We start from the raw sequence: 15,825 nt of genomic DNA, 5'->3' as shown, positions 1-15,825 counted from the left end.
CTGGCCACCCCACATATGCTCTCTCTAATTCTCTCTTTCTTTCTCTCTCTCGGAGGACCTGAGCCCTAGGACCGTGCCCCAGGACTACCTGACATGATGGCTCCTTGCTGTCCCCAGTCCATCTGACTGTGCTGCTGCTCCAGTTTCAACTGTTCTGCCTTATTATTATTTGACCATGCTGGTCATTTATGAACATTTGAACATCTTGGTCATGTTCTGTTATAATCTCTACCCGGCACAGCCAGAAGAGGACTGGCCACCCCACATAGCCCGGTTCCTCTCTAGGTTTCTTCCTAGGTTTTGGCCTTTCTAGGGAGTTTTTCCTAGCCACCGTGCTTTTACACCTGCATTGTTTGCTGTTTGGGGTTTTAGGCTGGGTTTCTGTACAGCACTTTGAGATATCAGCTGATGTACGAAGGGCTATATAAATAAATTTGATTTGATTTGATTTGATTTGGTTAACCAATAGGAATACGCCTGAGTTTGATTTATATGCAGTGCCGTACCAGTCAAAGGTTTGGACACACCTACTCATTAAAGGGTTTTTCTTTATTTTTACTATTTTCTACATTGTAGAATAATAGTGAAGACATTACAATTATGAAATAACACATATGGTATCATGTAGTAACTCAAAGATTTGATTTTATATTTGATGTCTTCACTATTATTATACAATGTAGAAAATAATAAAAATTAAGAAAAACCCTTGAATGAGTAGGTGTGTCCAAACTTTTGACATGTACTGTTGGTACAAGGTCAGGGTTAGGGTACACGGTCAGAGACAGAGTTTTGGTAGAAAGCAATGGGGAATGAAGGGTGACTAGACTTCAGTAGACATCCCAATACATCACCTTCTCAGAAGTGCTCCAGAAATCACAGTATAATTTATCTTAGAAACATTGGACAACATATTGACAGTAGGCCTACTGTACAGTATTTCACACATTCTTAAACTTCTATTGTACATGACATTATTGAAATACCCACTACACTGCACACCTATTGATCTTCTTGATGTTGTACAGTACAGTAGTAGTGACAGTGGGTCATTCGTGAACGAACCTTTCTTTTGAACGGCTCTTGTTGGTGAACGTCGAATCGCATCCGTGGAGGAGACATTTCTTGGTCTCCCAGATTTGTCTAGCCTGCTGTTACCACTGCCTTTTGAGCTGCCAACAACAATTATCTGTAGTTAAGTTATTTAAAATATTATCAGGAGATTCCTCACTGCAGGAACAATAGGTAGTGAGGAAAGAGCATCATTCTGGTCCACACACTGTGTTTAAAAAATAATTTAATTTTCTTTGCACGCCGTCTATTAATTTGGTCAGATAAAAATATACTTTAAGTTGCATGTCACATTGTGACATAATGGCAGGTAAAAGGATATGCTTTACATTACAGATGTGCTCTTTTGTATGGTTTTATGTAAAAGTTTAAGAACTACAGAATGAAGAACTATTTGAGAGGCAAACCAACTCATCATCAAGCTTTGGTTATTTGAATCAGCTCTAGGGAAAAAATCAAACGAGTTCGGGAAACCCTGGCCTAGCCCACAACTCTTGTGTGCTCTTAAAGGGGCACATGGCGATTTAACATTAACGTCACATCTCTCACCATCTTTTTCTCTTCGACAAGTGAGATGACGAAACATTGCTTTTGATTTCTTAAGGAGAAGAACTCGTATCATAAGATGTTTCAAACATTATAATAAAATGTATCTAAAAAAGCTAAGTCTGGTTGTCAACTATGGGAACGTGTCCTGGGTGCACTATCACCAAGAGGAGCTGAACCACACGTGATGTCATGAAATAAGAAACACTTGATGCCATAAAATATGAAACCTTTACATCTGGTGTACAACACATCTAGACCTTGGACCCGAAAGAGCCTGCTCTCTGATCTTAATACACTTGAACCTGTAAGATGTGATACACAAAACCTCCTTTGGCTCAACGTGTTTACTCAACATCTCTGTGACTGCCAATTAAAATGGGTCCGTTAGAAATCCACTGACGTGTTTCTTACTTTTGCACAAAGTAAAAAAGGCTGAATTATGTTTGCATTCATTTTTCAGAAATGTCATATACCTATATATTAAGTAATTGGGATGATGGGTCGGTTGGTTGGTTGATTAAAGTTGATTGATCTTTAAATGTAAATGATATTGGAATGGTGTCTTCAATGACCATTCACTTCAGTCTCTATTTGCTAGAAACAAAACTATGGCTAGAAATGAAACTTTGATACTGCTTGTAAAGTCAGGCAGTAAACAGCATGAGCAGCTGATTGTAAGATAACAATGTGGTCCATACAGTATAAAATCAGGAGAAAAGTCAGTGAGGTATCTAATCAGACACTCATTTGCTCTTGAATCTCAGAGACGACAAGATGTCTTTCTCTTGTCCAACTAAGAGGTAAGCTCTCTCTCTCTCTCTCTCTCTCTCTCTCTCTCTCTCTCTCTCTCTCTCTCTCTCTCTCTCTCTCTCTCTCTCTCTCTCTCTCTCTCTCTCTCTCTCTCTCTCTCTCTCTCTCTCTCTCTCTCTCTCTCTCTCTCTCTCTCTCTCTCTCTCTCTCTCTCTCTCTCTCTCTCTCTCTCTCTCTCTCTCTCTCTCTCTCTCTCTCTCTCTCTCTCTCTCTCTCTCTCTCTCTCTCTCTCTCTAAACAAGTCATTGGTTCACCATCCATGTCTGAAATATCTCTCTTAAGTATTGTTAGTTCTAAGCTATTTTGATTGAACTGTTGTCTTTTTTAAACCAGAATGGCTCAGAACTCCTTGAAAATTAAGCTGCAGGGTTTGGAATGCCACTTCACCTGGAAGTTGGACGACAGCAGATCTAGACTGGAAAGTCTCAGACATACCCTGATAGATATCATCAGCAGCGAGGGGGTTCAATGTTCCTGGACGGGTCATCTGTACAACCTCCTGGCTTACCTACACCACGCTTTGGGCTCCACAGAGGACGCTCTTCAATGCCTGAAGAAGGCTGAAGAGGCCATTCGCCTAAACAGCCCAGACGACGTGGAGCTAAGTCTGGTGGTCCACTATGGGAACCTGGCTTGGGTGCACTATCACCAAGGGGAGCTGACAGAGAGCCAGACCTATGTGGAGAAGGTGGGGAGACTACTGAGGGACAACCCCTCGCCCTGCCCAGTTGTAGTGTGGGGAGAAAGGGCCTGGACTTTGAATAAGTTTGATGTAAGCAAGAGGAAGGAAGCGGTACATTGCTTCCAGATGGCCTTGGAAGGGGACCCAGAGAACAAGGTGCTGCGATGCGGTTACGCCATAGCATTTAGTAAATCTTTTGAAAATAAAGACATTACCCCGAGGCTGCGATCTGAGATGTTGGAGAACCTACGGATTGCTAGAGAATTGGATCCAGAACATTTGACCATTACAGTGATGTACCTGCAGAGGCTTGCAGATAGCGGCCAGGTTGAGGAAGCACGTAAACTTGCAGATGAAGTGATAGAGAAGCCTTTGGACAGCTTTGGTGGATTTGGACTCTTACTATCATTTTTCAGAGATTACGTTTCTCATGATTCAAGCATTGACCTGGCAAGAAGGACCCTGGAGAGACACCCTGATTCACGCCAACTGAAAAAGCGTCTTGCGCAGTGTTACAAATGGAAGATTTTCTCTCTGGAAGAGAAAAGGAACCCAATGAGGCATATTCTGATTGAAAATGCAGTCAGCCTTTATGAAGAGGTGGTCACACTCTACCCAAAATCCCTTGCAGTTAAACTGGAACTGTCTGCCATGTACAAAGAATCTGGCAGAGTTGATAGAGCAGATAAGATTTTCGAGGACCTGCTTCTTGAAATAGAAGGAATGGAACCACAGGATTTACAAAAATTCTACAACAGGTATGCCCAACATCTGTTTTTTGCCAAACACGATGCTTCCAGGTCAATTGATTTCCACAAGAAGGCAGTAGAGATTATGCTACCCACTGGCCTACGTGACAGCAGTATTCGTGTTTTGTTGTCAAATGTCCGTAATGGAGGAAACAGAGCTGAGGAAATTGTTGACTTTATGAATGGACTTGATAGAGCAGGTGCTGCCAGCCAGTTCTAGACCTTTTTTTACAATAAAGGCTTGAATTAACCAGAACTGCTTGTCGAATCAGTCCAATTTGCATAACCTGTTTATGATTGATTCATGTGGAAAATATATTCACTATACCACTAGGACAAATCTAGGGCAATCTAGGACAAATTTTAATTTAGTACAAACTGAATACCTTCGTATTCCAAATGTCTGTGCTAATTTTTACTACTGGGATTGCTGAGAGATGCATGATCTTCAATGCTAACACTGGAAAGGAAATTCAAGGCTGAGAGTAAAGTCATAAATATGTAGGCCTAACATGACAATAACTGTCTGGAATCCACATTTTGAATTGAGTCTGTACAAGTTAACTGTGGACTATGTACTACAGACAAACTAATATGTTATTTTAAATGTTTCATTATAGAGTAGAGGCCCTGTATAGCCTGACAGACAGACTATCCAGAACAATAGGATATTATTTATTTTATTTTCTTCACACTGGGCACAATAGAGTCTGTTTCTGGAAAATGTATGTAATGTGTAATATTATACTGTCTAATATCTTGTAAGTTCTTGTGAAAATAAAGGTAGTATGTTAAGAGTTCATTAATTAAAGAAATACAGTAACAGCAAACAACAACAAGTTATTTTATAATACACCACTATCCCAGTAGGTTACTACAATTTCTTAATGCATAGCTGTGGATATCCAGTTGAAATTGTATGACTAAATACATTGACTGTCATCAGCTATGGTCTGAGTTTGATTGATTAAGGCTCTGAAGGTCATGGATACGGTACAAGGTCAGGGTCAGGGTACACGGTCAGAGACAGAGAACACCACAATACAGCACAGAATGTTTCAGTGGAAAACAATGGGGGAATGAAGGGTGATAAGTGTCAGTTGAGTTCACAATACATCCTTCACCTTCTCAGAAGTTGCTCCAGCAATCACAGTATCATTGCTGCTGAGAAAGATTGGCCAACAGTACTGTGCAGTATTTCACTAATGTTTTAAATTCTAAGGTATGTGACATTATTGAAATACAGATTACACTACACACCCATTGAGCTCCTTGATTTTGTTCAGGAATGCCTCCTCTTCAGTTTTTGTCAGAGGAAAAACAGGATTAGATGTGTATTCGTCGCCACCTAGTGTTTTAATAAAGACAATGGATCACTTCCCACTGTCTCATGCATCACCACCAGTTCAGCATCCAAAATTAAGTCAACCTTCATGAAGAGGTGGTCGCACTCTACCCACAACCCTTTGCAGTAAAACTGAAACTGTCTGGCATGTACCAAGAATCTGGCAGTGTTGATTGAGCAGATAATATAGAGGATTTACAAAAGATTTTTCAACTGCTATTTCCAACATCTGTTTTATGCCAAACAAGATGCTTCCAGGTCAATTCATTTCCACAAGGCAGCAGAAATGATGCTACCCACTGACCGACGTGAGAGCAGTATTCGTGTTGTTCCGTCCACTATCCGTAATGGAAGAAACAGAGCGGGGCAAAACAACGCCACCTGCTGGAGACTTCATATTTTGGGCCCACTTCAAACCTCTCGGTTCACCTCTCTCCCCTAACATAACTTTCATGCGCTCTTAAATGCGGCACACACCCATTAGCTTTAGTCTCTATTTGCTAGAAACTAAATCATGGCTAGAAATAAATCTGTAACACTTGAGGCAATAACAGCCCATTGGAAGATAAGGATGTGGTCCACACAGCATAAAATCAGGACAGAAGTCAGTGAGGTATCTAATCAGACACTCATTTGCTCATTAAACACAGAGATCATGAGGTGGCTTTCTTTCCCTAAGTGTGTTTCTCTCTCAATCTATCCCTCACTCACTCACTTAGGCATTGTTAATTGAACTAACTTAGTTCTAAACTATTTTTGATTGAACTGTTTGTTTTTTAAAAAGCTCTTCAACTGGTATGCCCATCATCTGTTTCATGCCAAACAAGATACTTCTATATCAATTATTTTCCACAAGAAGGCAGCAGAAATGACCTTACTTAACACCGTGACAACAGAAACCGTGGTTTGTTGTCACTTGTTCGTAATGGAGGAGCAGCTTTGGAAATTGTGGACTTTCTCAATGACCTAGATGGAGAGGGTACCGTTGGCCAGTTCTATTCCTTTTTTACAATAAAGGCTTGAATTAACCAGAACTATCTAGTATCTAGGACAATCTAGAGACAACAAATATTTAGTAAAAACAAAATACTTTCATATTAAAAAGTGTCTGGGCACAGTTTTAGCTACTGGAATTGTTGAGAGATGCATGATCATCCATACAAACATATTAAAGTAAATTCAAGGCTGGTGGTAAAGTATTCTAATTCCTGAAAACATGACAAAAATTTGTCTGCGATCAATATTTTCAAAATCAAATAATTGGTCACATACAGGTGTTGAGCTGTTATAGCTGGTGTAGCATAATACTTGTGCCTCTAGCTCCAACAGTGCAGTAATATCTAACAAGTAATATCTAACAGTTTCACAACATGAACCCAAAATACACGTAAATCTAAGTAAGGAATGGATTAAGAATATACAGTTGAAGTCGGAAGTTTACATACACGTAGGTTGAAGTCATTAAAACTTGTTTTTCAACCACTCCACACATTTCTTGTGAACAAACTATAGTTTTGGCAAGTCGGTTAGGACATCTACCAGTCCCTCTTGCAGCAAAGCAACCCCACAACATGATGCTGCCACCTCTGTGCTTCACGGTTGGGATGGTGTTCATCGGCTTGCAAGCCTCTCCCTTTTTCCTCCAAACATAATGATGGTCATTATGGCCAAACAGTTCTATTTTTGTTTCATCAGACCAGATGACATTGCTCCAAAAAGTACTATCTTTGTCCCCATGTGCAGTTGCAAACCGTAGTCTGGCTTTTTTATGGCGGTTTTGGAGCAGTGGCTTCTTCCTTGCTGAGTGGCCTTTCAGGATATATCGATATAGGACTCGTTTTTACTGTGGATATAGATACTTTTGTACCTGTTTCCTCCAGCATCTGCACAAGGTCCTGTGCTGTTGTTCTGTGATTGATTTGCACTTTTCGCACCAAAGTACCTTCATCTCTAGGAGACAGAAGGTGTCTCCTTCGTGAGCGGTTTGACAGCTGAGTGTTTATACCAGCGTACTATTGTTTGTACAGATGAATGTGGTACCTTCAGGCATTTGGAAATTGCTCCTAAGGATGAACCAGACTCGTGGAAGTCTACAATTATTTGTCTGAGGTCTGGACTGATTTATTTTTTCCCATGATGTTAAGCAAAGAGACACTGAGTTTCAAGATAGGCCTTGAAATACATCTACAGGTACACCTCCAATTGACTCAAATGATGTCAATTAGCTTATCAGAAGCTTCTAGCCATGACCTTATTTTCTGGAATTTTCCAAGCTGTTTAAAGGCAAAGTCAACTTAGCATATGTAAACTTCTGACCAACTGGAATTGTGATACAGTGAATTGTAAGTGAAATGATCTGTCTGTAAACAATTGTTGGAAATATTACTTGTGTCATGCACAAAGTAGATGTCTATAGGCAGCTAGTGATGGCTATTTAGCAGTCCGATGTCCTTGAGAAGCTGTTTTCCAGTCTCTCGGTCCAAGCTTTGATGCACCTGTACGGACCTCGCCATCTGGACGATAGCAGAGTGAATAGGCAGTGGCTCGGGTGGTTGATGTCCTTGATGATCTTTTTGGCCTTCCTATGGCATTGGTTGCTGTATGAATCCAGGAGGGTGGGAAGTTTGCCTCTGGTAATGCATTGGGCAGACCACACCACCCTCTGGAGAGTTTTGCGGTCTTGGGCGGTGCAGTTGCCACACCAGGTTGTGATGCTCTCAATTGTGCATCTGTAAAAGTTTGTTATGGTTTTAGGTGTTAAGCCACATTTCTTCAGCCTCCTGAGGTTGAAGAGGCGTTGTTGCGCCTTCTTCACCACACTGTCTGTGTGGGTGGACCATTTCAGTTTGCCAGTGATGTGTACACCGTGGAACTTGAAGCTTTCCACCATCTCCACTGCAGTCCCATCGATGTGGATAGGGGGATGCTCCCTCTGCTGTTTCCTGAAGTCTACGATCATTTCCTTTGTTTTGTTGACGTTGAGTGTGAGGTTATTTTCCTGGCACCACACTCCCAGAGCCCTCACCTCCTCCCTGTAGGCTGTCTCATCGTTGTTGGTAATAAAGCCTAGTACTATTGTGTCATCTGCAAACTTGATGATTGAGTTGGAGGCGTACTTGGCCATGCAGTCATGGGTGAACAGGGAGTACAGGAGTAGGCTGAGCATACACTGTTGTGGGGCCCCAGTGTTGAGATTCAGCGAAGAAAATGTGTTGTTTCCTACCTTCACCACCTGGGGGCGACCCGTCAGGAAGTCCAGGACCCAGTTGCACAGGGCCTTTGTTCTGACCCAGGGCTTCGAGCTTGATGATGAGCTTGGAGGGTACTATGGTGTTGAATGCTGAGCTATAGTCAATGAACAGCATTCTTAGATAGGTATGCCTCTTGTCCAGATGGGACAGGGTAGTGTACAGTGTGGTGGCGATTGCATCGTCTGTGGATCTTTTGAGGCGGTAAGCAAATTGAAGTGAGTCTAGGGTGGCGGGTGAGGTGGAGGCGTTATAATCCTTGTCTTGTCTCTAAAAGCACTTCATTATGACAGAGGTGAGCACTAAGGGGCGATAGTCATTTAGTTAAATGACCTTTGCTTTCATAGGTATAGGGACAATGGTGGCCATCTTGAAGCATGTGGGGACAACAGACTGGGATAGGGTGAGATTGAATATATCTGTGAACACATCAGCCAGCTGGTCTGCGCATGCTCTGAGGATGCGGCTATGGATACCTTCTGGGCTGGCAGCCTTGCGAGGGTTAACACGCTTAAATGTCTTACGTGTGTTGGCCACGGAGAAGGACAGCCTACAGTCCTTGATAGCGTTCCCCGTCAGTGGCACTGTATTATCCTCAAAGCGAGCGAAGAAGGTGTTCAGCCTGTCTGGAAGCAAAACTTTGGCTTTTTTTCCTTTTATAATCCGTGGTTGTCTGTAGACACTGCCACATGCGTCTCGTGTTTGAGCCGTTAAACTGGACTCAACTTTGTCCCTATATTGACGTTTAGCCTGCTTGATTGCTTTGTGGAGGGAATAACTACACTGTGTGTATTCTTCCATATTCCCAGTCTTCTTGCCCTGGTTAAATGTTGTGGTTTGCGCTTTCAGTTTTGCGCAAATCAAATCAAATCAAATGTATTTGTCACATACACATGGTTAGCAGATGTTAATGCGAGTGTAGCGAAATGCTTGTGCTTCTAGTTCCAACAATGCAGTAATAACCAATGAGTAATCTAACCTAACAATTCCAAAACTACTACCTTATACACACAAGTGTAAAGGGATAAAGAATGTGTACATAAAGATATATGAATGAGTGATGGTACAGAACGGCATAGGTAAGATGCAGTAGATGGTATCGAGTACAGTATATACATATGAGATGAGTAATGTGGGGTATGTAAACAAAGTGGCATAGTTTAAAGTGGCTAGTGATACATGTATTACATAAAGATGCAGTAGATGATATAGGGTACAGTATATACATATACATATGTGACGACCCTCCCACTCTGTCTGCCGTATTCTGTCTTTGTTCTTGTTTTCTTATTAGGATGTCGGTGGGCGGAGTTGGGAGGGTCGTCAGCTACATGGGAAACACCTGGGCCAGGTGTGTCCCAGGATAAATAGACCTCTTCCACATTCATGGAAGAGACTCTCTCCATGCAGACACCTTTGTAGATTGTGTTGTGGTTCTTGGTGGCCTTTTGTTTGTTTGCTTTGGCACCTTTCATCACCCTATCACATTCATGCATGCAAAACACTCACTTACACTACTGATTACTGATTACACACACCATTGTATATTTTCCTTAGTTGCTTTAATAAATATATATTTTGTTACTCCTTATCTCCACGTGTCTCCCTTTGTTACGGGCTTTGAGCCGGTTCGTGACACATATGAGATGAGTAATGTAGGGTATGTAAACATTCTATTAATGCTCCCATCTATCTACGGTTTCTGGTTGGGGTAGGTTTTAATAGTCACAGTGGGTACAACATCTCCTATGCACTTCCTGATAAATTAATTCATCGTATTTAATGACTCCAACTGAAGTGTATGTAAACTTCTGACTAACTGTATATGTCAGAGCGGCTAATATACAGTGACATAGTATAGAGTACATTATATACATATGAGATGTGTGATGCAATATTTACAAACAATTCAAGTGGCTAATGTGTCAATATTATTTTATGAAGCTACTCTGAACATATCCTAGTCCACGTGATCAAAACATTCTTGAAGAGTGGATTTCGATTGGTCAGACCAGAGTTGAATAGTCCTCACCACGGGTGCTTCCTGTTTGAGTTTCTGCCTATAGGAGGGGAGAAGCAAGATGGAATCGTGTTCGGATTTGCCGAATGCAGGGCGGGGGAGGGCCTTATATGCATTCTGGAAGGTAGTATAGCAATGGTCGAGGGTTTTAGCAGCACGAGTACAGCAATCAATATGTTGATAGAATTTAGGCAACCTTTCCCTCAAATTTGCTTTGTTAAAATTCCCAGCTATAATAAATGCAGCCTCACGATATGTGGTGTCCAGTTTGCATTAAGTCCATTGAAGTTCTTTGAGGGCCACCATGGTATCTGCTTGGAGGGGATATAGACCGCTGTGGCTATTATTGACGAAAACTCTTTCGGAGATAGTACGGTCGGCATTTGATTGTGAGATATTCTAGATCAGGTGAACAGAATGTCTTGATTTGCTGTATGATATCAATTAAAACATAAGTCGTTAATCATAAAACATATACCTCCACCCTTCTGCTTCCCGGAGAGATGTTTGTTCCTGTCGGCGCGATGTACTGGGAACCCAACTGGCTTTACAGAGTCAGACAGTATATCTCGAGAGAGCCATGTTTTCATGAAGCAGAGTATGTTACAATCCCTGGTGTCTCTCTGAAAAGCAATTATTTATTATTATTATTATTATTATTATTTTCATATTGTGTCTGTAAAGGCATACTGCGGACGATTGTAGACAAACTAATGATTCTCTTAATTCTTGCATTATAAAGTAGAGAAACCCATTATAGCCTCACAGACTGACGATCTGTGTTTGTTTTTGTTTTCTGCACAGTGGGAACAATTGATTCTGTTTCTAGAAAATCTGTTAAATGTGTAAGATTCTGTATAATACCTTGTAAGTTCATGGGGAAATAAAGATATTCTATTCTATTCTATTCTATTTACATATCATTAATTCAATTAATACAGTAACAGAAACAAGGCAAAGTAATTTTACAATGTACATCACTATCCCATGTAGATAACTAGAATTTCTAAATGGAGTTGTGGATATCAAGTAGCATTTTTAAGGCTTAATACATTGACTATTAGCTAAAGCGCAATTGAGGCCATTTTCATTTTGAAGTAGTCAATATTCTTCTTCTACTTCTTCTAGGAGTTGGCAAACAGACTGAAAGGGAGCATTCTGCCACCTAGAGTGGGTTGTTTGAAAAGGTATAAAGCTAAGGTTTGTAATTTACTGCCATATCCAGTTATGGAATGTTTGCTCACCAGTATAATTCATTGGAATATCCCTTCTGGTGACCCGGATGTAATCACGTACAGTGATGCCAATTTAGCAATTTTGTTGCTAGATTTAGCAACTTTTCAGACTACTCTGGCAACTTTTCTTTTCAAACAGCACCTAGCAACAAATTTTGCTACTTTAAAAAATGTATTTAGAACTTTTAGCAACTTTTGAAAAGTGACTCAAACGCTAAAATGCACACATTTTCCCTCACACTCAGTCACAACACACGTGCCTGGCTGCAAAAGTGCATTGTGAGTGATGTCAGCAGCAGGCGCTCAGCTCGTGCACAGGCAGCAGCAGGCCAGCAGCAATTTCAGCAAATTGCAAATCATTGTTGGCTGACTGCAGCAGCAGTAGTACAGGTTCGACAAGCCAGACCCAATGAATATACACTGCTCAAAAAAATTAAGGGGACACTAAAATAACACATCCTAGATCTGAATGAATGAAATATTCTTATTAAATACTTTTTTCTTTACATAGTTGAATGTGCTGACAACAAAATCACACAGAAATGATCAATGGAAATCAAATGTATCAACCCATGGAGGTCTGGATTTGGAGTCACACTCAAAATTAAAGTGGAAAAACACACTACAGGCTGATCCAACTTTGATGTAATGTCCTTAAAACAAGTCAAAATGAGGCTCAGTAGTGTGTGTGGCCTCCACGTGCCTGTATGACCTCCCTACAATGCCTGGGCATGCTCCTGATGAGGTGGCAGATGGTCTCCTGAGGGATCTCCTCCCAGACCTGGACTAAAGCATCCGACATCTCCTGAACAGTCTGTGGAGCAACGTGGCGTTGGTGGATCGAGCGAGACATGATGTCCCAAATGTGCTCAATTGGATTCAGATCTGGGGAACAGGCGGGCCAGTCCATAGCATCAATGCCGTCCTCTTGCAGGAACTGCTGACACACTCCAGCCACATGAGGTCTAGCATTGTCTTGCATTAGGAGGAACCCAGGGCCAACCGCACCAGCATATGGTCTCACAAGGGGTCTGAGGATCTCATCTCGGTACCTAATGGCAGTCAGGCTACCTCTGGCGAGCACATGGAGGGCTGTGCGGCCCCCTAAAGAGATGCCACCCTGTACTGGCCTGTCTCCTGGTAGCGCCGCCATGCTCTGGACACTACGCTGACAGGCACAGCAAACCTTCTTGCCACAGCTCGCATTGATGTGCCATCCTGGATGATCTGCACTACCTGAGCCACTTGTGTGGGTTGTAGACTCCGTCTCATGCTACTACTAGAGTGAAAGCACCGCCAGCATTCAAAGTGACCAAAACATCAGCCAGGAAGCATAGGAACTGAGAAGTGGTCTGTGGTCACCACCTGCAGAACCACTCCTTTATTGGAGGTGTCTTGCTAATTGCCTATAATTTCCACCTGTTGTCTATTCCATTTGCACAACAGCATGTGCAATTTATTGTCAATCAGTGTTGCTTCCTAAGTGGACAGTTTGATTTCACAGAAGTGTGACTGACTTGGAGTTACTTTGTGTTGTTTAAGTGTTCCCTTTATGTTTTTGAGCAGTGTAGTTGGTCATGAATGTTTGATCTTGAACAGAACTTACAACATCAATCAACATGTCTCAATCAAAATCGTACAGCCAGAAGTACAGAAGAGAGTGGGAGTCTGTACCTGAACAATTGTCAAATCATATGTTTTGCCAAGATGGTTTATTCTACATAATGATGCAGTTTTACGTTATCACGCAATGACATCACAACGTCATTTAGCAACTTTTAGCAACAAATCAACCTGCCTCGAGCAACTTACCCTGAAAATTAGTTGGCAACACTGATCATGTGATCCTTCCTTAATCGATAGGAAGTCCCACCAAGTTGACTACTTTCTTTGTTAACCCAGTTGACTACTGTAAAATGGTGAAAGTTCTTAATGGCGCTGCCCATGCTGAAATTTGGGCACAAGAGCCCTCTAGCTATCTCAATGGGGGAAAACTAGTTCCGACTATGGGTAAAGCTAGTCAGGTAATACCAAGGATTTGACGAGATTGTGGGAAATTTGGTTTTGTTTGAAACTGCTAGTGAGTCGGGTGAAGATAATAGCACAGATCGTGAGAATAAGTGGGTTACAGTGGCGAAGAACTGAAACAAAATAGGTAGAGTTGTGGTGGAAACTAGGAAACCCTAGACTAGATTTTAGTCGGAAGGATAAGGAAAATCTGGTATATTTTGGAGGAAAGTGTTGTTGGTGAGAGACACAAGAAGTGGTCATATTTAGACATTTTGTGTGTTTACCAAGCAGAAGAAGCATGTTTTAATCCTTATTAAAAAGATAATCGGTGGAATGTTCCTGTATGGATTTTTTTCAGAAGCAGGGTGCCTACCTATCAAGAGGGTTATTTCTGGGGTTACGTAAGAAGTAAAGGCAGATGATATAACTGAAGACATACTGTAGATGGAGTGGTTGTTGCACCTTGACTGACCCGTATGGTGGATGGAGAAAATACATTTACTTCATCCATACTAGTGTTCTTTAATGAAGAGTGTTTCCCTTCTCATATAAAGTCAGGATTCATGAGTTTTTGTGCACAAACCCTTTCAGTGTCATTAATGCAGAAGTTTTGGTCTTGTGTCAAATGCGTGTAGACGGGAAGAGTATCATATGCCAGATGAAGTAAAATGCTGCAATTGTCGTGGTGAACATGCGTCCGAATTCCTGGAGTGCCCTTTTAGGGTGAAAGAGACAGAGGTGGAAAGAGTAAGGGGTGTCCAGAGTGTCTCCTATCTGGAAGCGGAGAGAAGAGTGGAAGGAGCAAATGGCGGTGAAGAAACAATGGTAGTAGAGCCACACTAGTTTCTCATTAAACAAGGGATCATGAAATGTTACATGTTAAAAAGGTGGACATTGTATTATTTATTTCAATGGTTATAAACTGTACAGCACAAGCTGAGAAGAAGTCTGAGAAAATTGGAATCATTGTGAATGCAGATTATAGTTTTTGGGATATTCATGATTTAACAGCCGAGGCCTTGCAATAAATCTGATCGGTGAATTTTCAATCCTCACAGGACTTTGAGCCTGTGTAGGGATGCATTCTGAAATGGACTGTGATTGAATAAGTGGGATGCGTTTTGTTTGTTGAAGTGTTTTTTCCACAATAAATGTTTTTATTTTCTCTTTCAATACCCCGTCCAGCTGGTGACAGTAATGCACCATTAACATTGGGTGCCAACCGCCATCAAACCCCATCAATGGAGAAGGAAATGCGAAAGCTTATCGTCAGTTCTAAACAAGCTCCTGTTGGTCTTGAAGAATTGCAATCGCAGAAGAATGAATTATGTTTAAACGTTTGATTTTAAATAGTTCTTCAAAATGCAATGTATCATAAAATGTATCATTCAGTTGATCATCTTTTATTTCGGCTTCAGTTCGAGTGTTCTCGTTCATTCATTGGCCTAAACATTATTAATGGAAAAAACTTCTCGTTTTGTTGAGTTATTGCAGGAATCCACAATTAAACCATGGATTGTTACAATAGAAAATGGGTAAATTGCAACTTTTTTAATAGATAGCTGGTTTTGATAGGCTCAATGTATTATGTCTACGTTTAAAGCAACATCTTACATTATTTCAAGTTGGAACTTTATGACTCATCGTCAGGTCCGGCAGTGCTAGTCGTCAGTGGTCCAAATTGCAGTGTCATCATAAATGTCCATCCTTCATTGGCGTATGGGCTAGTTTGAAGTATCTTTTAAACAATAACAAAACACTTAATTACCAGTAATTGCTTTGCTAATGGTGTATGGTTGTAGGCAGTTCCTATTTCATGCAAAAAATAATTGTAGAATTGTTGAATTGTTTTCAATTGAGTCAGTGTATTTTGTTTGGACCCCTGTAAGTTATGGGTTGTAAGGAGCCCAATATAGGACTGAAGGTCCTATAATGGTCTCCAGACCATTTCCGGAGACCTTCTCCCTTACCTCACCTCGCTCATCAACTCATCCCTGACCGCTGGCTACGTCCCTTCCGTCTTCAAGAGAGCGAGAGTTGCACCCCTTCTGAAAAAACCTACACTCGATCCCTCCGATGTCAACAATTACAGACCAGTATCCCTTC

General features: G+C 41.3%; 1 protein-coding gene across 1 annotated transcript; it reads left to right on the top strand.

Moving 5' to 3' along the window:
• The first annotated feature begins 2,360 nt into the window (after positions 1 to 2,360).
• Positions 2,361 to 4,661, top strand: LOC124040763 (interferon-induced protein with tetratricopeptide repeats 1-like). Its single transcript, XM_046357853.1, has 2 exons — positions 2,361 to 2,420; positions 2,764 to 4,661. The coding sequence occupies exons 1-2, from the start codon at positions 2,395 to 2,397 to the stop codon at positions 4,079 to 4,081; spliced, it is 1,344 nt and encodes a 447-aa protein (XP_046213809.1). The 5' UTR covers positions 2,361 to 2,394; the 3' UTR covers positions 4,082 to 4,661.
• The last annotated feature ends 11,164 nt before the right edge of the window (positions 4,662 to 15,825 follow it).

Source organism: Oncorhynchus gorbuscha, linkage group LG08 (assembly GCF_021184085.1).
Source record: "Oncorhynchus gorbuscha isolate QuinsamMale2020 ecotype Even-year linkage group LG08, OgorEven_v1.0, whole genome shotgun sequence".
NCBI lineage: Eukaryota > Metazoa > Chordata > Actinopteri > Salmoniformes > Salmonidae > Oncorhynchus > Oncorhynchus gorbuscha.
The sequence above is the reverse complement of the archived record's forward strand: the minus strand, read 5'-3'. Positions and strand labels throughout refer to the sequence as shown.